This window comes from Hemitrygon akajei, chromosome 31, assembly GCF_048418815.1.
Source record: "Hemitrygon akajei chromosome 31, sHemAka1.3, whole genome shotgun sequence".
Classification (NCBI taxonomy): domain Eukaryota; kingdom Metazoa; phylum Chordata; class Chondrichthyes; order Myliobatiformes; family Dasyatidae; genus Hemitrygon; species Hemitrygon akajei.
In genome coordinates this window covers 10,628,723-10,654,599 of record NC_133154.1, presented here as the reverse complement: position 1 = coordinate 10,654,599, position 25,877 = coordinate 10,628,723, and the positions used below count along the sequence as shown (strand labels likewise).

The following is a 25,877-nucleotide window of genomic DNA, read 5'->3' as shown; positions in this document are numbered from 1 at the left end:
GATTGACCACAACTATACAGACCCCTCAGCCCCCCCCCCCCCAGATTCTATTACTATCAAGCACCCAACTCCATCCCATTCTCCTTGTCAAGGACATGTGCCTGATAGTTCTGAGGGGTGGTGCCGGGTGTCTCCTCTCGTTCACTTTGTCCGTCTCTTTGCTTTCTCTTGCTGCACGGTTTTCAGATGCCTTCAGAGGAGGATAAACATAACCGGGATGTTAATAAGGAAAACAAGGTAGCAGTATGGATTCACTTGTTCTGGTTTGGTCATAAAGTTGAGCATGTTGCTCTTGGAGCAATCTGCAATTATAGACTGGTGCTGTTATGTTAAGATCCATAAGATGGAACTTCTTCAGTTTGATCTATCCAGTACTCCACTGAAACACTCCAGTGTGAGTGTGGGATTGGAACTCCCTAAACCAGTCAACACATCCGTGAGAGAGAACTTCAGTCATCCAGGATTCCCAGTCACTTTCTGACACCCAGTGGCTGGCCAGAGCACCAGCAGGCTTTAGCAAGTTTTCTCACATTCTGCTAAACTATCTTTGGGTGTTTAAACAAAATCCCACAAAGTCATCGGCCATGTTATCTATGGCAGTAACTAGACAATGCATATTTAGAAAGTTAAAGTTGAATAAACTTGGTTATTACTACTAAAGGAGGGGAGGGGGAGGTTGCATGATTACTGTGGGTAGTAGTTGCTGTAACCTGGCTATGCATCAAGAACTTGACACTTGATTGTGGTAACAATACACCCCCCCACCTCCCATGGCTATCTGAGGCGAGTCTTTTAGCATGCCTTACTACTGGAGATGTTGGCCTGACCCTGCAGTGAACTAATTTCTAGCAGGCAAGATACTAGGACCCTTTTGCCACTGAATGTCTTGATTTTTGTTTCTCCTGTTTGATTTCTTTCCAGCCCAAGACTAGTGGCGGCAGAAGGCGAGGAGGACAAAGGCACAAGGTGAAATCCCAGGGAGCTGCTGTGATTCCAGCAAGTGGTTGTTAGGTAGTTCAGAAAGTGACTCTGCAAGACAAGAAGACACTTGTTCCATCTTGATCACTACTTCCCTAGCCCCTCCCCCTTCCTCTACTGCCCCGCCAAAAACCAAAACTCAACCTTCTCGGAAATATCATTATGGAAGTATCCAGAACTAATTAGGAAGTGACATGAGAATTGTTACTTTTTTTAAAAACAAGTTTTTTTGGAATGGATTTTAACTTTTTTTTAAAAACCATTTACCGAAGGCTGATGTCAGTGTCAAATGTCTCTTTTGAATTTTGTGCACGTGTGTCACTCTTTTGATATAAAGATGTTTAATTAATCAAACATTTGCTCTTTTGAGTTTGAAGTATGCAAGGGAAATGCATTCTGCTTGTTTAATTTCAGTATTTAAAATTAACTGACTACCTTTAATCAGTCTCCCACAGTTCATTCAATCTCTTGGCTGTGACTGAATTATTTATTAAAGATATTGAATTTTATTCTGTTACTTTACAAGGTTATAGTGACCTTAATAGATCTGTATTTGGTCCTGTACTGTCATCTTTAAAAAAAAACACACCACTTTAACCAAATTGTCACAGAAGCCACCTAACAATTTTGTTTTGGCAGTGGTGTAGCCTTATCCCTAAAATGTGATTTGTAACAGCAGCAAACAGTAAACCTACTTTTGGAGAAGACTTGTTACAACCCACCTCCTGATGAGTACCTGTTTCTTGATCAGAAATGAGCAAAGCTCTGGTATAAGCCTGGTTAGTGGGGTCAGTTATTACCTTTTGCCTGTCCTGTAGTTGGAATTACTCTTGGTGTGGAAAACCTTGGTCCTGTTCTTGTGGGGTCGGGTATTGAATAAGACCTGATCTTTGAGATGAGTGGTTCTCTTTCCTCTCTGGCATGTACAAGACCTAGCTGGCTACTGGTGTAGTGACATCTGCACTGGACTTCGAGGTGAGTGGTCCCTAGTTCCAATCCGGCCGGCTCCTTGCACACTTTCCATCCGTCATGGGTTGAGCATCGAGCTAGCAACTTGGCCTCGTAAAACAGACAAACTCTAAAGAATCGGCAAGGTTGCTACCTGATGCGCCAGTGAGGCATGGGAGGATATTATATGTACAAGACAGGTCCCAACTCCAAATTGTCATGAACCGGGGGGAAAAAGGTGGAATTAAGCTGGACATATGGTTATTATGACTATCAAAATCGTGAGAAATCCTGTAGTCGTAACCAGTCTGCCTCCAAATTGAGCTGAATACTCCAAAATTTGTGTAGCTGGTGAAGATATTTTTAAACCTCTGTATAATTGGTACTCCATCGATACAAAGGGTAAGGGAGGAAACTGTCAGTGGGAGCTGGTGCTCATATTTGTATACCCAGTACTGTGACAGGTGCTTGTGCCCCTAATGCTGACAAATTCTTAAGTGCTTTATTTTTGAAGACATTTTTTGTGTGCTTAAATACTTCTTAACCAGTAGCTTGTACATACAGATGTTAATTCATAGCCCTGTTGGAAGTGCACTTGGTCTTAAACAGGGACTAGAAGCTACAATATTGTCTTTGTGCTGTCTCATATTGTTGGAATGTTCCACCATCACTAGAGGTCAGTCACGCACACAGAAAACTAGCAGTGATGGTGGTATGTAAATTATGTCTTAGATGATTTTTTTTGCAGCTTGAGTTCCTGGTGCTGTTGGATGAATTCAATAAGGGCCTGGATTCAATGTACAATCTCCCAGTGCGGCTTATTTATTGTATTACAACTGAGTGGTGGGGGCTTTGGAACCAGGCTGCCACATCTCAGTGTCTCTCTTCCCTCAATCTCCAGTAATGTTCAAACCAAGAGGCACATAAGGAGTAGGGCATTGTGCTGTATTCATCAATAAAATGGTTCCAGTTCATTGAGCTATGGCTCAGTTTAGTCCAATGAGAACTTTCTTCCTTGGTATTTGAATTGGATGTCTGCGCTTTAAGCAATGTTGTCCAATGCAGTGGCCAACTGAGAATCTACAGTACTCTGATATTGGTGCTTGACCCTGTAGTTTCAATCTCTGTAAAAGGGGAAGTACTTTAAGCATAGCTGCAAAACCACCTCTGACCAATGGTTGATAGGTGAAACACGTATTTAATAATGGGTGCAAAATATTTTGCATTTGGCTAAGTTGACACTTTCTATTGGGCAATATTGCAATTTAGCTTCATTGTTCAAAAATGAGAATTGTTTCAACTGAAAAACTAAGGATGTATTAGATCTGTAATTAGTTTGTTCAGTTAAGGGTCATAACCATGCACAAGCAAAGCAGATAGATTACCCTGTAGTTTTTACAACAGCCATTATATTAAAATCATTTCTATAAAGCCCTTTGCTACATTGATCCCAAAGCAGTTTAGTGAAACTTGAACACAGCAAACATTCAAATAGGTAATCTAATCACTATCATAACAATGGTTTTGTGATAAAGAATAAACATTGGACACCTGGGTGTTTAATACTTCCCTAACACATAATGACATTAATGAGTTCCACCTAGCAGCTTTAATGCAACAAATGGACCTATACAGTATCTAAGCAACATGTATAAAATGCTGGTGGAACTCAGCAGGCCAGGCAGCATCTACGGAAAAAAGTACAGTTGGCATTTCAGGCCGAGACCTTTCGGCAGGCCCGAAACGTCAACTGTACTTTTTTCCATGCTGAGCTATTCCAGCATTTTGTGTGTGTTGCTTGGATTTCCAGCAGCTGCAGATTCTCTTGTTTGTGATGTGATTACCATACTGTATCTATACAATTTTGCTGGTATTTTTCTATGAACTTTTTGTAAAGTGAGTGAACTTTCTAATCCACTGATCATTGTAGAGAAGGAAGCTTTGTTTACCCAAAGCATAACCATCTACCTCTTAAATCATCATGTAATTTGATACTCCTATTTGCTGAAAATCTGCAGTGAAGTTTGCATTCTACATTGGTAGGTCAGGGTTTGAATGCCAGAGGGTTAGTACAGTATTCTAACCAGTAGTAGGTTTTCAGTGTATTTGAATGCATGCCAAGTTGCTGAGCTACATTGATTTGAGATAAATACCAGTTTATTTGAACTTGTGTACAATCCCGAGCAACAGAAGGTGAGGAAAATTATGGGGACAAATCTTTCTATTTCTACCAGTTTATAAAATGGTCTTAAACAATATTGCACATAAGTTCACACATTTATTTTGGAAGTACAGTTAATATGGCAAATATGACTTTAAATATTTAACCAAACCGGTGGAAATCTACAGTAAAATGTAATGACTAACAAAAATTCAGGTGCCCAAGTCTGTCTTGGATTGAATTTCCTTCGTAACCGTTGAACTATCATAGGCTAGCCAGAGCCAAAGTGAGTTTTAATATCACTGTAACATTATAGTGATCTTTTTGTTTGTACAACTCTAAGTGAATAAATATTGTCAGAGCTGGAACAGCAGTAGATGGAAATAAGGTGAACTGATTCCATGTCTCCTGCCATTTGCCTTGGAAATAAAGTCTAACCTCGTGATACTGGGCACCACTGATGTATCTGATACAGTGTTGAGATATCAGATCAAACGACTCGAGCAATAAAACATGAACTACACTGTATAGTGTCACAAGCAGTAAGTGCAAACAATCCTTCAAAAATACTGACAGTCATCTAATAAAATAATGAAGTGGGACCCAGACCCAGGAATAAGCAGATTCTTACCATTCCAGCAGTCAATGTACAAAGGGGGGTTTGCTCACTTAGAAAACATGGACCTGCACCCTGCATATAGTATTGATTCTTCACCTCAGTTATAAATATTTGTATATTAAAATTAATGCATAACATATCCTACAAATCAATTCTTTGGACATCTATTTCCTTAATGCCTTTTTAAAGGACCCTGTTGACGTTTGAGATTCCCACCTATTAGCATCATAGGCAGCAGCCTCTGGGGCAAAAAAAAGCTACCAGTAATCTAATATTCACTTGCTTGGTTGCAACCTAACTGATTAAGAAGTGGAGAGTGGAGATGGTAAGGAAAGGGAAGCAGCAGGTCTCGAGTCTGAGTTTTGCCAATGCAGAAGCTGCTTGGGCCCGTGTAGTTTGCAACAGCCCTTTAGAGGAACACACAGAAGCCATTTTGACATCAGCTACTATTGACAAAAGCAAGAAATAAAAAGCAAAGTAACTCCATGTCAATTCTCAAAAAAGTAAAATGTGGCAAAAGGTAGTCGGGTCTCTTTCTAAATCCTGCAATGTTTACAAAAATAAAATACTCAGTACAATTCCTAAACCAGTTTAGTCTTTCTTTAAAATAAAGGTTGAGAAGAAATGTTTTCAGAGGTTCAGGCTATCTCAGTATTGCTGTATATCACACAAGGAATTAAAATATTACGTGTAGCATCGTTACAGAATTAGTGTCAGAAACAATTCACAGAGATTGTTATAAAAGTTATTTCAGGGAAAATGAGGAAATGAAAGCTCCAAGTTGTAGGCTAAAGGCTGAATGTATATATGTATCGGTTAGTAGGCAGAATTGCAGTAGACAGTTTGGTAATTTTCAATTTTTCTTGGATAATTATAGCTTTGATCAGACCAACTAAAGTGAAGTGGAAACTAAGCTGCTTCTGTTTCCCATCTCCCATGGACAGTGAATCACCCCGAAGACAAACCCTCACGTTAAAGGAGTTTTACTGGGAAGCTTCTACAGTCATATCTATTGTCCAATTAGAGTCATCTCCTCTCCTAATTTCAAACAGTAAAATCTCCAACTCTGCAAAGTATCTTCTCACATCTGGGCTCATTTCTCAGAACATCAATCCTGCTCTGCTCTCTCCAGATTCAAAGGAATAACAAAAGCCAGAAGAATGTAATACTATGGTATAAAAAGAGCAACACACTTCGAAAGAGATGCTGTTGGCTCAGGTGTGTGAAAACTGCAAAGGGATGAGATCTTTCAAAACGTGCCGTGCACATAAACGCAATTTGTCTCAAACATGCACAAGTTTCTAGTTCTGAATAAGAGTATAAATTACTCTTTTCAATTACTTCTCGAATCCTCAAAATTTGCACCTTCACTATCTGCATTACCAGCAGTTCAATACAACTTCACATCTTTCAACATGACCCTGAAACCCACATGCGAACACCTAATCTGCAACTACCGTGCCAGTACTCATATCTTCATTTCAGTTTTTAGTAAACTTTTTACTTGTATGAGAAACCATAATTTCAGACACAAATGTTAGCATTTATTGTCAGAGCATAGCTGGTACAGATTAGACACAGAATACAGATCCCTCTGAACTGTCCCCTCAAACGTAACCATGGCAAAAACAGCATAGATTTAACAATTTCTATACTGTACTGCCCTGGGAAAGTTTGACAGGACAGTGTAAAACTTGCTGATCCATCCAGCATTGCCAGGATGGTTAGATACAAAGTTCCTTTTACACTGCGCCAGGGCAGTGCAAGGTGCACTGTAACATGCTGGAATTATTGCCTCAGCCCAATTAAATTTTGATCCTAGACCCAAGCCGCAAGCAAGATACTTTTCTTGCAACTGCCGCAGTTGTCTGAATTTGTTAATTATAAGAAGCAAAAGATCACTATCTCCCCATTGTACTGCCCTGACCCACAGCATTTTTAGAGGAATTCTGTCTGAATGGCATGCTTCACTAATCTCAAGATCAGAAAACATGGTTGAAGTGCCAGATAGGAAACTGCCTTTACAAAGTTGGAAGCTTGATTTGTCTTGAGAAGGGACAGGAGGAAAGATTGTGAAAACAAAAACGTGCCCATTTGGTGTGAGCTGCACACTGTATCACATCAGAACTGAGAGAGATTACTGAAACAAAGATACCACCACACCTGAGCATAGAGTGTAAACTGTAATCACGGTCACAGAAGCAGATGTAAAGAAATGCAGTGTAGGTCACAGCTTTAAGACAAGAATACATCTCCAATAATAAACATTAAAAAACTGCAATAAATCTACCTTTAGACTTAAATGTTTCTTGTGCTGTAATTATCATCTGGTTTTAATCAAGCTGTGTCTTTCCTGAGAGGTACTGAAACTAGCTTGGTCAGGAAAATGACAGTCACTGCACAATATTAAGAAAAACCTACACCACGTGGCTCAGAACATTGACCATAGCACCAGTATCCATAGGTAATATCAGAAGGTGGCTATCAACTATTTTCTCATGGTTAATATCATACAGGATTATAGTTTAAAGGGATTAATCCTATATTATGCTTATGATGGCCTTCCACCAGGGTTTTGGTTACCTGCCCTTATGTCAATGGCTTTGTTTAAATATTTTTCTTGTTTGGCAATGCTCCAATTGAATAACTGGGGATTTTTTTTTCACCTTAAAAAGGGGACTTTTGACGCAGAATTGCATTAGGGTGTCACTATTTGAGGTAACCTGTTAATACTGCAATGAGCTAGTTAGAAGCCATTCTACTGCAGCAGGTTATTATATGCAGTGACTTAATACTGCGGAGAGTCAGTATTCAAAGATACTTGATACTGCCAAGTACTGAGCTTTACTGTAAACAGCTACCATTAATACTGTAGTGGGTTACTGTACAACAGTAATGCAGTGCAAGACAATGTCCTCAGGCAGTGCTAAAGTACTTTCTGAATTGCAAGCTCCATCCACTTTATACTGAAACTACAGTCATTTTTATTTCTTCAATCCTATCTAGAGCAACCCACTAATAAATATTTAAATAATAACAATATAATCTTATTATTGAAACTTTTCTTATAGGTCATTAAAGGTCTGTAAACCTTACCCTGACCAGCAATGGTCAAACAATGTAACAGAGCAATGCAGGTTTAAAAATCTGAGTCCTTGCTTTCTCCAAGATTTTGTCCTGTAATATGTGTTTGTAAACTTCAGAAGTATTCTATGTCATCCACCAGACCTCGCCCATTCTGATTGTCTTCTGAGTGAGCCAGGGAGGAGAAAGGGAACACTTTAGAAAGTCCAACCATTCTCACTCACTGGTACCCAAACTAAAACAAAAACGTAATAATGTTGATTTTGATAAGAAAACTTACACACGTTGTACGGGGAGAGTCACTGAATTTGAAAGTTATGTTCCGTATAGAAGATTAGCCACTTCAAGAGTTCAACAAGTATCATTGACAGGTCTTAGTCAAAAGTTTAGCACAGAACTTTCCCCATTTGTAAAGACCAGTAGAGGGATCTGAAGTGGCAGAGATCCATACTGTAGTCAGTGTTTCTCACCGCTGTATAGTAGACTAAATCTGCTTCATCCATCTTGACAATCTCTCACCTTTGCTCTAAATTTCCAGGGAAGCACATGGCTGTCTGATTATTGACCAGGAGACAAGTAATACAAGAAGCCAACAGGAAAGGTGCAGAACCCTCTGCGCTGGTGATGAAGCATTGTTTCATTAGCCAGAGTTACATGTGTTTCAAGCAATTTTCAAACTGAAATATGTTTGTCACTTATCTTTCACCAGTCATTCTCCCCTTCTAGCCACATTCTAACAGAAATAGCGGCTACTACTTATATATATTGCAGAAAGTGCACAAGGGACATGACACCCCATGCTAATTGTACCCAAAAGGCTGGCAAACCAGTTAGAGATGCCTGTAGTGCTCTTTGCAGTTAACTACCTCTTTTACTTGACAATGGCTAGGGTGGCTATGTCATTTTCACTGTGGTCATATGTGTTAGTCCAAGATTCTCTTGAAACTGGGTTCTGTGATTCACTTGAGTTTCAGTTCTACTATTGTTCCCTCCTACAAATCTGAGGTCCTGACTATAAGTATTGGCTTATATTTTGAGAAAATGAATCATTCAGGCATGGGAGGTCAAGAGCTGATGAATCCAGGGGGAGGTAAGGGAACCGCAGAGATGTTTTATCACTCAGGCCTGGGTCCCAAACACTCAAGCCAAAACAAAAAAAAAAGATTAGTAAACATACGACTGCAACAAAATGTAAACATTTTTAAAAAGATACTAAAAAAAATAACCCCGATGGGAAGCATTGAATAACAGAGTGGTAATGTATTACCTCAAATAAAAGGTACCCGGCCAGGGTGCTCAGCAACAAGTTGACGAACAGAGCTGGCTTCAGATCACTTGCCTGCTCCGCCCCAAAGTTCACAAGTTCTAGTCTGTGAATGTACCAGGCCATAAAGTGACAGCACACTGACCGAGAGACCAATGCAAAAGGAGATGGTGAAACCACAGGAAGTAAGCCACGCTTTTTCCCTTCCATCACTCAATGACAGTCCTAGAGGCAGCCACACTTTGATCTGGAGGCTGCATCCTGCAGAACTGACTGGGGAATTGTATAAAGTAAGTGCTAAAGGACTGGAGAGGATCTCCCGAGTCAGGTAGTAGTGCATATTACCCCAGGCGAGGCTGAGAGAGTGGGGCTAACAAGAACTAGGTTCCTGGACAGTGCATCCCACTATCACAATGTTGACAGGGTGCTCCAGCCATCTAATGGTTACCAGAGCTGAACATAAGAAATAATACTGTTCCCTCCCCAACTAATTGGCCTCTTGTTAATGACCTAATCCACCCTCTATCTGCCCCTACGCAGGCAGCCAGTAATCTGCTCCCAATGCTGAGGGACTGATTTGACCGGGTAGATTAGTCTGTAAGGGGCCCCAGTCAGACACCATCAGCTTGGTGCAAGTATAAGTTGTTACTGGAGCTCGATCACAGAAAGCAGTGAGTAGCATCTTCAGGCTCCTGCACAGACAGAGACTGCTGATACTTAAAGTGCTCCTAAACCACGTATACTGTTTGCCAGTTCATAGTGCACAAGCGTTACTCATCACGTCAAATTCTGGGAACTTCTCTGTATGTCGTCTTGTCACAATTGTCCAAAGGGAAAAACTTGGTACATTTTTGTACTTGAGTTGGATGGGGGAAGGAAAAAAATAATTATAAAACAGATTACTTAAATTCTGAGCTGAAATGCCGACCACCATCATAATAGGAATGGGTTAGTGGATCTTGGAGTGGGGCCAGGGGCAGGAGGGGTTGGCGTGGCAACGTAGGTCGGGCCCATCACCCTTTGCACGTTCGCACCCTGAGGCATGCCCATAACAGGCATGGTTACCATGGGAGCGACTCCGACCCCAGGCATCGAGGAGAAGGGGGTGCCACTGACGCTCACGGGTCCAAACGGGGTCTGGGTTACGGCCATCACGGAGCTGGACACCTGAGTAGGGGCACTGTGGAACGGGTTTGCTGTTGCTGGGGGAGCACCTGTGGAGAGAGGGAGAGGGAGACGATATTAGAAACTCTCCCATCTTGTCCCGTTCACTCTGCACCGCCAACATTTGCGTTATTGGGAACGGTGACCCATATTAAGATACAATTTTCATGGACACTAGCATCCTTCGGGCCCCCACCCAGCCACCGTGGGGAACGGGGTTGGAGTTACGCGAAGCCGTGGGCAGACCACGCACTCACCCTGCATCAAGAAGGGGTTTGTGTTCACATTAGGGTGCGTTGTGCGGGCAATGAGGGTGTCCAGGTTTACCAGCGAAGCGTTGGGGCCCAGGAAGGCTTCGGGATTCTTCTGCATGACCGGCTGGTGCTTGGGGGTGGGTAGCTTGGAGGCCTTGGTGCTCAAGATGGAGGGCATATCGAAGGTGCTGGGGCAGGCTGTATCACTGGACGTGGCTGCTGTGGTCAGGACGTTACCCGGCCCCTCGAATCTGGCACCTGCAATGGTCAGAATAAACTTACACAGGAAAAACATCCTCACTGCTTTTGATGCCTATTCCATGACAAATACAAACCAATCGAGGGCAAGAATGGCGACACGATCATCAACCCCCAAAACCCCCCTTCCCTACACAAAAAAAAACCAAAATGCATCAAATGGCAACAAGAACATCAACCCCCAAACCACCTCCCCTCGCGCTTTAAACTAAGAAATCGCATCACACGCCACTGAGAAAGAATCAGCAAAAACACAGAATATAAAAACCATAAGATTGAAAAAGTCCATAGTCCATAAATGCAGAACCTCGGTAACATCCTCCGAGAGTACTGAGAGAGGGAGAGAGAGAGAGAGAGAGAGAGAGAGAGAGAGATACAGAGACCTACCCTCCAGCCACAATGAGTGATAGGCTGCCACACAGACTCCATATCTGTTTAAACGTTCAGCACTCTTGATAATTTCCCCTCAACCCCACCAAAGTATTGTAAAACTCCAGCAAGGGTGCAACCCTAGTCTCGGCTTTCACAGTCGGCTGTGACTGAGAACCGTATCAGGGACTCCAGTAAATATATCAAATTGCTACAGTGTCTTCTGAAATGCTATTGCAGGAGATGAGTTTAAACCAAGCGTCAGACAACTTAGGAGACTCCCTGGAGAGGGTCTAGTTAGTATTGGGCAGGGACAAATGTATCAAAGAGTCTGCTCCATTCCACATTGTGATGAGAGTCTAGATCGCTATTATGTGGTATGGTAGCATAGCGGTTAGCATAATGCTGTTACAGGACCAGTGACCCGGGTTCAATTCTGCTTGTACGTTCTCCCTGTGACTGCACGGGTTTCCTCTGGGTGGTCTGGTTCTCCCACATTCCGAAGACGTACAGACGGAAGGTTAATTGGGAAGTTTGGGCTCGTTGAGCCAGAGCTCGCTGTATCTCAGCAAACAGAGAAGTAAATTAAAGGAACTATTTTTCAGATGCTGAAACCTTTCACTCGGACACTAAAGGACTGATCACAAGATCTCACATCTCATGTAGAATTCCCTATAATGTACTGCATGACACTGTCAGGAAGGAAGAGCTTATGATGCAGCAGATGAGGAGTCTTTTTGCAGTATGGTTCAATATTAACAGCAGTACTCTATTACCTCAACAAGGAAGTTCTCACGTGCTGGATGAAAATCCGGCATCGTGTGTGGGCTGGACAAAATTAGGTTCACGAAATTATGAGCAGCATAGATAATGCAGGTGGTAAGAAACTTTTCCCTATAATGAAGGTATCTAAAACTAGAGGTTTAAAGTAAAGGGAAAGAGATTTAGAGGGGATCTGAGGAAGAACATTTTCAACTGGGGAGAGGTGGTTGGGCTGAAATCTAGAACACACACTGCCTGAGTGGGTGGTGGAGATAAAGAGTCTCAATGAAATGAATTGCCCAGGCATATAAGGCTATGGCCCAAGAACTGGTGTAGATGGTCAGCATGGACAGAATGGGCTGAAGGGCCTGTTTCCAATCAATGTAACTCTCAGAGGAGGGAAAGTTATTCATGCCCTGCCTGATCTTCGCTTTGCCCAGGCATTTTCCAGCATTACACATTGGGGAGCAGGGGCATCGTCAACTCCAACTCAGTCAAAATGTAGGGCTGAGAGGAGGGATAGAGGTAGAAGGAGGGAGAGGGAGAGGGAGAGGGAGAGGGAGAGGGAGAGGGAGAGGGAGAGGGAGAGGGAGAGGGAGAGGGAGAGAGAGAGAGAGAGAGAGAGAGAGACTGTATACCAGATTTCACCAAATGGCTATCTAAAAAGGTTAATTTTAATTTAAAATATCTCAAATTGAAAAGATACAGCGCTCTTGAGGCCCTCCGTTGGTTGAAGTCAACCATGGATGTTGTGTCCTAGCTGTCTACGTGAGCAAACTGTTGCCTCCCCCTCCCCACGCAGCTGATGAATCCAAAGGAACAGCTGAGACTGATACAGTTTGGCACCAATGTCATCACAGGAATCGCCAGTCAGCGTTGAACTCAGAGTAGGACTGCCTGAGGGACTCCAGCTCTGGATTTTTCCTCAGGGTTTACTCCTGAAGCCTTCCCCACGAGTGGGTACAGCCACAAGACAGTGGAGATTTGAGATTAGTTTTCTCTCTCGACGAGCTGCCAACCACGGCTGGTGAGCCCCATCTGCCCGAAGCGACTGGTTTAAAGGCACCAGTAACACAGCTTTGCCCCTGCTCCTGTCAGTAGAAACAATTCCATTGGGTGTAATAGCTAAGCCACACGTGAAGGCCAGGAGCTGGACTTAGTTGTCAGAGGCTATCTGAGAAACACACCATTGGGACCTTGTAATAGGTAGTGGGAGCTTATCCACACAACCTTAAGGAATGCATAGCATTCTATTTGGATAATAAATGACACTAACAACAGCAGAGTCTCAGCTGCAGTTGCTACCACCATATTTGCCTCTTGAACCCCAGGTTTGGAGTTTGAATCCAATCCTAGAGACTGAAATCTAGGCCAACAATTCAGGGCAGGGTTGAGAGTGATGCAGAACTGATTTGGATTTTTTCAGATAGAAATAAACCACAGTCCTGTCTGCTTTCAAATGTGAAAGATACAGTAGGAAAGTAGATTGTTCTACCCAGTGCCCTCAACCCAACACCAACAAAACAACTGTTGTTCGTGGGAGCTTGCTATGTGCAAGTTGCCTCTGTGAAGTACAGGATTAACTGTAAAGCATGTTGGGAAGTGCTGGCGAGAGACTGGAGAAGATTTTGAATCTTGAATAAAATTGTACTAACAAGTGAACCTGATTTTTGTAATGCCTGTAATGTAGGAAATTGCCCAAAGGCCCATAGAACTGAAGTAACAAACCTGATGATGGAGAGAAAAACAATGAGCACAACGATGGAGAAATGACCAAGCGAACATATGAATGGACGCAGCAAAGCTTGGATCAGCTGGTCAGTACAATGGGAAACTCACCTGTTGCCTGTCCTTCTGCTTTCCTGGGTGAGCCTCGGAGATGGCTGAATGCAGAGAAATCATCCGTCACAGTTGCATCTGCAGTGCCGAGAGAGTGGAAAGGGGAAGCTCCTGCGAGAGAGGATGTGCTGGGAATTGTTATTTAACCTTTTGCCTTTCCTGCACTAGTCTGTTCACTCCATTGAGACCCAATACACAATCGAGATGCTGTTGTTGAGCTATGAGTGAACTATGTTGGTCTGGGGCTGCAAACCTACAAACCCAGATTTGAAAATATCCTTAAAGAAATATTTTACAACTATCTGGCTATTTTAGTCAACCAATTTTTTAAAAAAATCCACACTTTCGCTTTAAATATTTTCAAAACATCCATGAACTCACAATCTGTGAATTACTAGTCCAATAACTTAACATTGTTCCAGTCCATTCCATGGTGACTGAGTTTTGGAGGTCAAAGACACTACCTCATGGTTAATACCTCACATCTTCCTGTATGTACTGAGGATGAAACCAGAACCATAGCTACAAGTTACAGAGACTGGAACCTGCACAGAGGTAATATTTTAAATATAAACTGCACTGACAGGCTAAAGGTTTTGAAAAGTCTCTTTCCAGTATCCTTACTCAAAAAACAAAAATCAAAATATGTTCAAATTTTCCACAGAAATTATGATTTCTTATAACTAAAAAAAGCAACACTTAAATGATAGAAACTTGGACTTAAACCAACCACCTTTTAGGAACAATACACTTCATATTCAATAAATTCCAAATGTAGATGATTTCATAAACAGGACTGATCAATTTCTATCTGAATGCATCTGTGATCAGTGGTTTTGCCTTGTTCAGTCGCTAATGACAAACACTGGGACATAACAGGAAGGTGAAAATCACTGTAGAAATGCAAATCAGCTTTCCTTTGACACTGGGCTCAGTTTTGGGAGGCATCCTGCTCATCTACAAACCATACTAAGTGTCCAAATGGTTGAACACTCTGAATACCCTGATTCTGGTATGGATATTGCCCTTCAAGGTAGCCAGTGAATGTTTTACTGGAGGGAGAAAGATTACTGGATCCCTTAGTGCCCCACTCTTCTCACAGAAGGTGCTTGTACAATCAGATGATAGAAAAGGTGTTTTGACATCTTTTCGAAGAGTGGAGTTCTTCCCCTTGTCCTAGCCCAATACCTGTCCTTCAATCAACATCATTACAGCAGATTACCTAATAATTATTGAACTGTGGGAGTCTTTACATATGTAAGCCAGCTGCCTACATGTTTTCTACATTGTGTTTCTAGCACAATGCTTTACAGAACCAGCAACCTGGGTTCAATTCCCACTGCTGTCTGTAAGGAGTTTGCACGTCCTCCCTGTGAAATGCGCAGGGTTCCTCTGGGGGCTCCGGTTTCCTTCCACAGTCCAAAGATGTACGGATGGTAGGTCACTGTAAATTTTCCTGTGATTAGGGGCTAAGATTAACTCGGGGGTTGCTGGGCTCGAGGGTCTGGAAGGGGCTAGTCTGTGCTGCATCTCAAGTACATCAATAACCTTAAAGCCTTTGGGACGTCTTGAAATGTGCTACAGAAATGAGTTTCTCTTTTATAAGCCCAATGTAATTTAAAAAAAACACTTTTAAATGCAGCAAAGTGGTAGACTTGCTGCTCCACAGCTGCAGCTCTTGAGTTCAATCCTCTGTCAGGATGCTTGGGTGCTAGGTGCTGAGTTTGCATGTATTGCCTGCTGACCAAGCGAGTTTCCCCTGGGTGTCCACACTTATCCCCAAGAAAGGCTGGCTGGTAGGTTAAGTAGCTATTTAGATTGCTCTTGAGTACAAATGGGTCATAGAATCTTGGGAGAAGCTGATGGGAATGTGAGGCGAATAAAATGGGATTAGTGTATGATTACGTGGTTAGCACAGATTGGTGGGCTGAAGGGCCTGTACTTGTGCTTTTCGACTCTATGACATAGTGATTAACATTTCAAAAAATACTGAAGTGAGATTGAAATGATTTGTGTGTGTGTTGCTTGGATTTCCAGTTTTTGATGTGGCTGAACTAATAGGTAGTTGGACTTGCTCTGTGCTTTTATCACGCCTCACCTGGGGGAGAGGTTGGCGCCCAGGGGTCTCGATCAGAGGCTGGAGCGACCGAGCCCCAGGGATCTGTGCTTCTTGATGGCTGATCTCCTGAAGGGGGGTGGCTGGAAGCGCCCCACGGATCAGAGGCAGTGGCAGCCAGCCTGGAACCTGCTGCAAGATGGATTGAGATTTTCAGTTGAACATAATGAATGAATTTCAGCTCTACTGAAGCAGTGGGTTAATAGTCATTACAGAATATACTAAAACACTTAATAATTTCCTTTTGATTGTTAGATGCCAATGTCCAGGACATTTCTGTAAATAAAACCTGTTACAAGTGTCAAATCTTAGGTGAAATACTGTCTAGAGACAACAAAGGCAACTACAGTTTTAATGGATCTCCTTACTATTTATATACCAAGAACTGAGAACTGAGATCTAACCTGGTCCCAACATATCGATTCAGCTATAAAGAAGGCAAGACAGTGACTATATTCGTTAGGAGTTTGAGGAAATTTGGTTTGTCACTTAAAACACTTGAAAACTTCTACAGATGGACCATGGAGAGCATTCACACAGGCTGCATCACCGTCTCATATGTGGGGGGGAGGGGGGGCAGCTACTGCACAGGATCAAAAGAAGCTACGGAAAGTTGTAAAATTAGTCAGCACTATCGTAGTATCCGAGACATCTTCACGGAGCAGTGCCTCAGGAAAACGGTGTCCATTATTAAGGGCTCCCATCACTCAGGACATGCTCTCATTGTTACCATACAGAAGCCTGAAGACACACACTCAGCGATTCAGGAACAGCTTCTTTCCCTCTGCCATCCAATTGCTAAATGGACATTGAACCCATGAACACTACTTCATTTGTTTACATTACTTCTGTTTTTGCACTATTTTTATTTTAATTATTTAATATACATATATACTTACTGTAATTGATTTATTTATTTTTTGTTCTATATTATCATGTATTGTACCGCTGCCGCTAAGTTAACAAATTTCACAACCTATGCTGATGATATAAAACCTGGTTCTGATTCTGATTCTGAAATGCTGTGACTGCTCTCCAGCAGAAAACTGTGTGCTTAACAACGAAACAGAAACACCAGTGAGATAAATAAAGGATCGGTTCTATAAACCAGGAATGCAAACAGTAGCACTGTATGAATGTCACCCACCTCCACCACTTCATGCACTATGAGGGCGGTGAATGTGTGGAACCTGCTGCACGGACGGCTGTGGAGGCCAAGTCATTGGGTAAATCTAAAGAGGAGGTTGATAGATTCTTGATTAAGGGCATCAAGAGTTACGGGGGTGAGGCCTGGAGGATGGGGTCGAGGGGGGTAATAAATCAGCCATGATGGAATGGCGGAGCAGACTCGATTCTAATTCTGCTCCGATGTCCAATGGTTTTTTATGTTAAAGTAGGTGACTTAGAATGTTCTACTGTAGTAGTAAAGTGAATAAATGGTGGATAAGACATTGAACTGAGTTACAGTGGAACTTCAAGTGGGGACTTTCCATTAAACCATGGATTCTGTATTGATGATGGCTTCATGGTCTGTCGAATACAACGCAGCCACAGTATCTCAGGTCACATCTTAGGGAGTCCCAGGTAACATCACTAGCATCAAGCAGACATAAGAGAATGCATTTGCTAGACTCTAGAATAACAAGATGCTGGAGGAACTCAGTGGGTCAGGTCATACCTGAGGCTGGAAATGTCCACGGTCTATTTCCCTCCACAGGTGTTGCCTGACCTGCTATGTTCCTCCCATTTGTTCATAGGCATCAGTGAGGGCATGCTACACTACTTTTACAATGCCAGCAACCTGGGTTCAATTCCTGCTGCTGTCTGGGTTTCCTTTAGATACTCTGGTTTCCTTGCACACTCCAAAGATGTACAGGTTAGTGGTTAATTGCTCACATACATGTAATGGGGTGGTGCAAGCTTGTTAATGTATTGTTCATTATGTGCTGTGTCTTTCCATAACCATAACTTTCCATAAATTTTCTTGGCAAATTTTTCTACAGAAGTGGTTTGCTATTGCCTACTTCTGGGCAGTGTCTTTACAAGACGGGTGACCCCAGCGACTATCAATACTTTTCGGAGATTGTCTGCCTGACATCAGTGGTCACATCACCAGGACTTGTGATATGCACCAGTTGCTCATACAACCATCCACCACATGGCTTTACGTGACCCCGATCAGGGGGCTAAGCAGGTGCTACACTTTGCTCAAGGGTGACCTGCAGGTTAGCGGAGGTAAGGAGCGCCTTACACTACCTTTGGTAGACACGTAACTCCATCCTGCCACCCAAACTGTGCTGAATCTCTAAATAAAAATGTTAAAAATGCGGCTGACTGTGCAGCTAAAGATCTCAACTACCCAAGCAGAAGATAGCTTGAACCTCTGTCATAACTATGGAGCATCAGACTGAAGGTAGTAATTTCAGGGGCTCTCCAGTTCAGAACAGATTTAAAATATTCCCACATAAATGCTTTGCTATGATCAGAGAGGTTTAAGGTTAGTCAAGATGGAGCCTAACGCACACTGGACTCCTTCCACAAAGTACACAATACAAAGGAACAACAATAGGAATAAAATAACATATCCTGATATTGCATGAATGTATTAGATATTAACAGGTATTTTACTGAGGACACTCCCTCCAAAAGATTCCCACAGGACTTTCAACAGTGGTGACAATGAGTGTTCAATTAGGGTTGATCTAGTCAATAGGATACAATCTGTCACAATGCTACACCACTATCAAACCAAAGTCATCAATAGAAAGGGGGTTAAATAAACAGGAGGAGTAGGAGTAGGACAGTGCAATGCTTTACAACAGCACTCCAATTCACCTACAGAAGAAACAGGTCTACATCAGGTGCTATCTTGTTGGCTCTTCACACAACCTGGACATCAACATCTGGACAGCAAAGATGCTTACATCAGGATGCTCTTTATTAATTACAGCTCAGCACCTATGACTGTGTGGCTGTGCAGCTCCACACCATATACATGTTTGCTGATGACACCACTGTTGTGGGCTGTATCAAAGGTGGTGGTGGATCAGCATTCAGGAGGGAGATTGAAAATTTGGCTGAGTGGTGCATTAACAACAACCTCTCACTCAATCTCAGCAAGACCAAGGAATTGATTGAAGACTTTAGGAAAAGGTAACCAGACGTCCATGAGCCAGTAATAATTGGATCAGAGATGGAGAGGGCCAGTAACTTTAAATTTCTGGGTGTCACTTTCTCAGAAGACCTGTCCTGGACCCACCATATAAACATAATTGCTAAGAATGCATGGCAGCACCTCTACTTCCTCAGGAGTCTGCAGAGATTTGGAATGTCATCAAAAACCTTGGCAAACTTCCATAGATGTGTGGTGGAAAGTGTGTTGACTGGCTGCATTGCGGCCCAGTATGAGAACACCAGTGCCTTAGAGTGGAAAATCCTACAAGTGGATTTGGCCAAGCGCAGTACGGGTGAAACCCTCCCAACCACTGGGCACATCCACGTGAAATGTTGCTGTAGAAAAGCAGCATCCATCATCAGAGATCCTCACCAACCAGGCCATGCTCTTTCCTCATTACTACCATTAGGTAGAAGGTACAAGTGCCTCAGGACACGCACAACCAGGTTCAAGAACAGTTACTGCCCCTCAATCATCAGGCTCTTCAACAAAAGGGGATAACTACTCTCATTTAAGGACTTTTTTACCTTGTTATTTCAAGCTCATTAGTTATTGCTATTTATTTATATCTGTATTTGTAGTTTTTTGTCCATTGATCCTGTTTACAGTTACTATTCTCTAGATTTGCTAAGTATACCTGCAGAAAAAGAATCTCAGGGTTGTATGTGGTGGCATGTATGTACTCTGATAATAAATTTTACTTTTGACTTTGTCTCGGGTTCAATTCTGCCTCTGTCTGTAAAGGGTTTGTATGTTCTCCCTGTGACTGTGTGGGTTTCCTCTGGGTGCTTGGATTTCCTCCCACATTCCAAAGACGTACAGGTTAGGGTTAGTAAGTTGTGGGAATGCCACATTGGCGCTGGAAGCACTGGGACACCTGTGAGTGCCTCACCCTACACATCCTTGGACTGTGTCGGTTACTGATGCACTTCACTATATATTTCAATGTTTTGATTGTACAGGCGACAAATAAAAGTCACCTTCATCTTTAGAATATTCTAGTTGATTAGCGTTTTGGTCAGTTTTACTCCTAAGAACACTGAGAACCGTGCACTTAGTGGCCACTTTATGAAGTACACCTGCTCGTCAAAGCAACTATCTAATCAGCCAATCATGTGACAGCAGCTCAAAGCATGTAGATATGGTCAAGAGGTTCAGTTGTTCTTCAGACCAAACATCAGAACAGGGAAGAAAAGTGATCGAAGTCACTTTGACTGTGGAATGATTGTTGGTGCCAGATGGGGTGGTTTGAGTATCTCAGAAACTGCTGATCTGGGATTTTCACACACAACAATCTCTAGAGTTTACAGAGAATAGTGTGAAAAACAAATATCACCCAGTGAGCAGCAGTTCTGTTGGTGAGAATAACTTGTAAATAAGAGAGGTCAGAGGAGAATGGCCAGACTGGGTCAAGCTGGCAGGAAGGTGACAAGAACTCAAATAATTAACAGTGATGTGCAGAAGAGCATCTCTGAATGCACAACACATTGAATCTTCAAGTGGATAGGCTATAGCAGCAGAAGACTGCGAACATTCACCCAGTGGCCACTTTACTAAGAGGTACCTAATAAAGTGGCCACTGAGTGTATTTCTGTTACTAAAAGCAGAAAATCTTAGAAATATTGAGTAAGCCAAACTGTGGAGAAAGAAAAACAGAGCTAATGATTCTGGCCAATCAGCTCTGATGACCTGAAATGTTAATCCTAGTTCCCTCACCACTAATGCTGCTTGACTTGCTGGATATGTCAGCATTTCTGATTTCTTCTCTAATTTCCACCACACAATAGCGTTTTAATTTGGAATCAATTTTCTCCATGTGGTCCTGTACCAGGTTTTCTAAATGAATTAGTATTCTTTTATGCAATACCAATATTCTCCCTCCATTCAAGGCAACGTGACATGCTGGGGGACAACTCCCTAGTCTCTGCCGAGTAGCCAAGTTGGAGTGTGTGCAGCAAGGAAGATCGGCAAATTAATACCAATAACTCCAATCAAGACCGATGCATGTAAACCTCTACAGGTTGAGATATTTTCTAGTAGAAGTTCATTGGCCAATGATCGATTATCTCTTATCTAGAACCACAGAAGCCCAGTCCAACACTTCAACTATCACCCCTTCTTGAGCCCGCAGTTTCAGGTTAGACCTGACCTTCATGTAGGCCTCCGTTAGTCTCGATAGACCATGGATTTGCACTTTGGCCTTTATAATTGTAAACTGACTCTTCAGGGTATCTGGTTATTGATTAGGCAGCCATAAACGCGCGGAACAACCAAACTGCTATGAGTGAAAATAACTCCAACAGATGTTACCCATTTGCTTCCAAGGGTCAGTAGATACTGGACGAGATACAGCAGCCCATGGGTCAGGTTTGGCTGTGGCTGCTGATGGGAAGGGGGTTCCCCAAGGGTCAGATTTCTGTGCCAGGGGAGATGGAGTGGAGTCCGTCAGATCAAGCAGAGCCGTCTGCAAAAATAAATATTTGAAAAAAATGAATATTTGGCTTATCTGGTGATTATGAACTTTAAATTTTTTTCCCTTATCATTCTTTGCATAGATGGGTGGAGACATTTCTAAGTATCTATTAACAAAACACCCCTAAGCAATTACAGTCAGAACGTTTTGAATTGGAAATGTCCTGTGGGGGGGCAGGCACTGATGTTTTTCCATCTCTGTCGGGGAAATGCAGTGAGCATGTTCTGCCAAGCTCAGAACGTGGTGTGTCTGCATCCCTTGTCAAGCGTTTACCACAGAAGCTGAGTGATATATCAGGAGCAACATCAAGCTCAAGACAGGAAGTGTAAAGATGCAATATTTTGATGTACTCACTTCGCATAAACTACTCCCACTACTAATGAGAAACCAACCAGTCTGACATTTCGTCTTACTCTTACAGAGGTCCAAACTGATGTTAAATTCAGAACAGGGATTTCCAGTTGCCTCTCTTCAGCTCTGACACTAATTCACATTTAGATATCTGGAATAAGGTGTCTAATCACTCTACTCTGCTACTTTAAAAGATCTTGTCTGATTTGTATCTCAATATCACTTATGCAATTTCCTTCCACGATATTTGTATTTATAGCAATAGACATATCAGTTATTCATACTGTAGATAAAAAAAACTAGTTAAGAAAGTCTAAAAATTAAAAAAAATACTACTATATCCTTCTCACAATTCCTCCATCTCCGCCGCATCTGCTCTCAGGATGAGGCTTTTCATTCCAGGACTAAGGAGATGTCTTCCTTTTTTAAACAAAGGGGCTTCCCTTCGTCCACCTTCAACTCTGCTCTCAAACGCATCTCTCCCATTTCCCGCACATCTGCCCTCACCCCATCCACCTGCCACCCCACTCGGGATAGGGTTCCCTTGTCCTTACCTATCACCCCACCAGCCTCCAGGTCCAACGTATAATTCTCCGTAACTTCCGCCACCTCCAACGGGATCCCACTACCAAACACATTTTTCCCTCCCCCCCTTCTGCTTTTCGCAGGGATCGCTCCCTACGTGACTCCCTTGTCCACTCGTCCCCCCCATCCTTTCCCACCTTTATCCTTGTAAACGGAACAAGTGCTACACCTGCCCTTACACTTCCTCCCTCACCACCATTCAGGGCCCCAGACAGTCCTTTCAGGTGAGGCGACACTTCACCTGTGAGTTGGCTGGTGTGGTATACTACGTCCGGTGCTCCCGGTGTGGCCTTTTATATATTGGTGAGACCTGACGCAGACTGGGAGACCGTTTCGCTGAACACCTACGCTCTGTCTGCCAGAGAAAGCAGGATCTCCCAGTGGCCACACATTTTAATTCCACGTCCCATTCCCATTCTGATATGTCTATCCATGGCCTCCTCTATTGTCAAAATGAATCCAAACTCAGTTTGGAGGAACAACACCCTATATACCGGCTGGGTAGCCTCCAACCTGATGGCATGAACATTGACTTCTCTAACTTCTGTTAATGCCCCTCCTCCCCTTCTTACCCCATCCCTGACATATTTAGTTGTTTGCCTGTTCTCCATCTCCCTCTGGTGCTTCCCCCCACCCCCTTTCTTTCTCCTGAGGCCTCCCGTTCCATGATCCTTTCCCTTCTCCAGCTCTGTATCACTTTCGCCAATCACCTTTCCAGCTCTTAGCTTCATCCCACCCCCTCCGGTCTTCTATCATTTCGCATTTCCCCCTCCCCCCACTACTTTCAAATCTCTTACTATCTTTCCTTTCGGTTAGTCCTGACGAAGGGTCTCGGCCCGAAACGTCGACAGCACTTCTCCTTATAGATGCTGCCTGGCCTGCTGCGTTCCACCAGCATTTTGTGTGTGTTACTACTATAACCCCTATTTTCCCATGTTGCCTATGTAAACAAATGAGAAAACAGTTGCATCTTTCATTCAGTAACAGCATGCAGTAGGTTCATTCTCATTTTCTCAAGCCATCTGGAGAGAAATTCCTCAATCCCAATGAACTCTGTTCCCCAAACTGCCACATATTCTTCATAGCTAGGTACAGAACATGATACCTAGAATATTCTAGAACATTCTCCAAGAGGATCACAATCTAGTCATAGTTTGGAGCCCTGCGTGGCTCAATGATCTGGAAAGCTACGTTGGCTGGAGAGTCGTCTATTCTTTGACACTTGGTAGGGTCACCCATACCAGACAGATCAAAGGGTAGAGGTCAGACTAAGAGCTGTCCACCGGCCCTCCAGGTACGGGGGTTCAGCTTAGGGCCTAACAACCCTGACTGGTCAAACAAAACTGTCACAGAAACAGCAATGAAGAATCCTCCTACATCTGTGTGCGATGGTATCTTTGAGTCTCCACCCAGACTTGCATGGCTGACAGTAGTGAAAGCCAAGGGGAGACCACTGGCATGATGAAGGAAGCCCTGACCACCACCAGAGATGGAGGACCTTCACTGATGCCCTAAATGCCCACAGCGCAACAGGCAATTTGTGTCTACAGTTTACTCTTAGAAACATTTGAAGGCTCTAGGTCTGTACTCACTGGAGTTCAGAAAAAATGGCGGGGGGGGGGGGGTAGGATCTCATTGAATCCCACTGAATCTTGAAGGTGTAGATACAGTGGATGTGGAGATAATGTTTCCAGTACTGGAAGAGTCTAGGACCAGAGAGCACAGCATCATAATACAAGGACATCCATTTAGAACAGAGATGAGGAAGAATTTCTATAGCCGGAGGATGGTAAATCTGTGGAAGTCAGTGCCAGAAGCAGCTGTGGAAGCCCAAGCCATTGGAGGTTGATAGGTTCTTGATTAGCAAGGTTGACTAAGCTTACGGGGAGAAGGCAAGATGGAATAAATCAGTCATGCTTTATTCCATTACATCATGGGTTGAATGGCCTAATTTGCTCTGATGTATAATGATCTCATCCCTCAGCATCCAAATATTTGGTTTTAATAACATAACGAAGGATAAATGGAGAATAGAGTCTTTAGGCTGAATATCAGCTGCAAATTCTATGCAACAAAAATTTCACCTACTTTCATCACATTTCGCCGAAACACTAATAGCACCCTATGAAGACAATGCTTTAGTTTCAGCCCTAAGTTTCCTTCAATGTAATCCAAATCCATAAAAAGTAATAGCACCTGTAAGGGATCAGTAGATAGAGAGCTGAATTCAAGATTAACTCCACATTATGACACATTCTGACATCCCAGCACTGTACTGAGGAATGTGCCGCTACCAAAGATGTGCTAGCTACTTGTTCAGGCAGTGTTAAAGATTCCATATCATCGTTCATAGTCGTGGTATAGTAACAATGTGATTAATGCAAAAATTACTCCAATGCCCTGTCAGGTAAGGGGGCAAGATTGGGTGGATGTAATGAATGTTTACAGACACAGTCAAAGCTAAGGATGGTTGACAGCCACACCTCGTTTTTGTGAGGGCCCCCGCCCGGCATCTGTAGCTTCTGCCGGCTCTCTGCCAACGCCAGCTGTAGACGGAGGTCACCGCCACGGCGACGCCGCTCGTCCTGTGCAAACCAATCCAGAAATGGGAATCTGATTAATCAAGGCTCTGGCTGGGCTACCAACTCATATTGACCAATGGAGCCAGGTATCTCCCTGGTGTGCGACCACTCAGTCACTCAAAGCAGAAAACACCAGCTCCAGGGGTGAAGAACGATCCACAATTCACCCAGCTGAATGATAAAGAAGAGGGTCAGACAGTGTCTGACCTGTCTACATTTACTGGTTAGGTATGTACACAAAAGGAAGACCAAACAGCCACTGCCTTGTGTTCTGGGAATTACAGTCTATCCAGGGTGAGCAGCGGCCTGCTCAGTTGATGCATGTTAATAAGAGGATTGACTGAGCTGTTCTCTAGTTTCATCACCATACGAGGAGACGTCGTCAGTGCACCGTTGATTGTGGTGTGTCTTCCAAATGCTTCGCCTTCATATTTTCAATCAGCTGACTGGACGTTATTTCGGAAACTCAATTGTGCTGTGGGAAGAAATTCCACGAACAATTCCATTTAAAAAAACACACACAAGCCTCTATGTATTTATGAGATAATGCAGGAAAAACTTCTGACCACAATGCATGAAGTTAGTCACTCACCCAATCAGCAACAAGATTTCCTCCCCACATCAGAAATGAGTTTCCGAAATGACCTCCAATCAGCTGATTGCCTAGTATTTAAAGGCAAGCATTCGGAGGACACACCATGACCAACCGCGTATGAACGACGTCTCCTCGCATGGTGGCGGAACGTTTGCAAGCAAATTGTCAAGATCAGAGATCAACTCAACCCAGCCAACTGAGCTACACATCTTCTGAATTACTTCCACAGGATACTTTGCTCACAAGTACAAAACCAATTTTGTACCAGGATGTGGCTAACACAACACTATTACAGCTTGA

The 25,877-nt window shown here is 43.0% G+C and overlaps 2 protein-coding genes across 5 annotated transcripts in view; one reads left to right on the top strand and one right to left on the bottom strand.

Moving 5' to 3' along the window:
• LOC140719445 (GTP-binding protein 1-like) overlaps positions 1-2,904 on the top strand; it is a 40,568-nt gene extending 37,664 nt beyond the window's left edge. Inside the window, exon 12 of one of the 2 annotated variants that reach the window (XM_073034120.1) lies at positions 922-2,904. In XM_073034120.1, coding sequence (XP_072890221.1) covers positions 922-1,011 — 90 coding nt within the window. In that variant the 3' untranslated portion in view covers positions 1,012-2,904. Of the gene's footprint in view, positions 1-186; positions 900-921 lie in introns of those variants that run through there. The other variant, XM_073034119.1, reaches the window with a different exon arrangement.
• A 1,161-nt stretch (positions 2,905-4,065) lies between these two features.
• Positions 4,066-25,877, bottom strand: part of LOC140719446 (epsin-2-like) — a 59,852-nt gene continuing 38,040 nt past the window's right edge. The window contains exons 6-11 of one of the 3 annotated variants that reach the window (XM_073034121.1): positions 24,884-24,985; positions 21,302-21,455; positions 15,799-15,948; positions 13,701-13,811; positions 10,476-10,730; positions 4,066-10,268 (exon numbers count right to left, since the gene is read on the bottom strand). In XM_073034121.1, the coding sequence (XP_072890222.1) occupies positions 9,988-10,268; positions 10,476-10,730; positions 13,701-13,811; positions 15,799-15,948; positions 21,302-21,455; positions 24,884-24,985 (1,053 nt within the window). In that variant the 3' untranslated portion in view covers positions 4,066-9,987. The remainder of the gene's footprint in view (positions 10,269-10,475; positions 10,731-13,700; positions 13,812-15,798; positions 15,949-21,301; positions 21,456-24,883; positions 24,986-25,877) is intronic. The other 2 variants (XM_073034123.1, XM_073034122.1) reach the window with 2 other exon arrangements.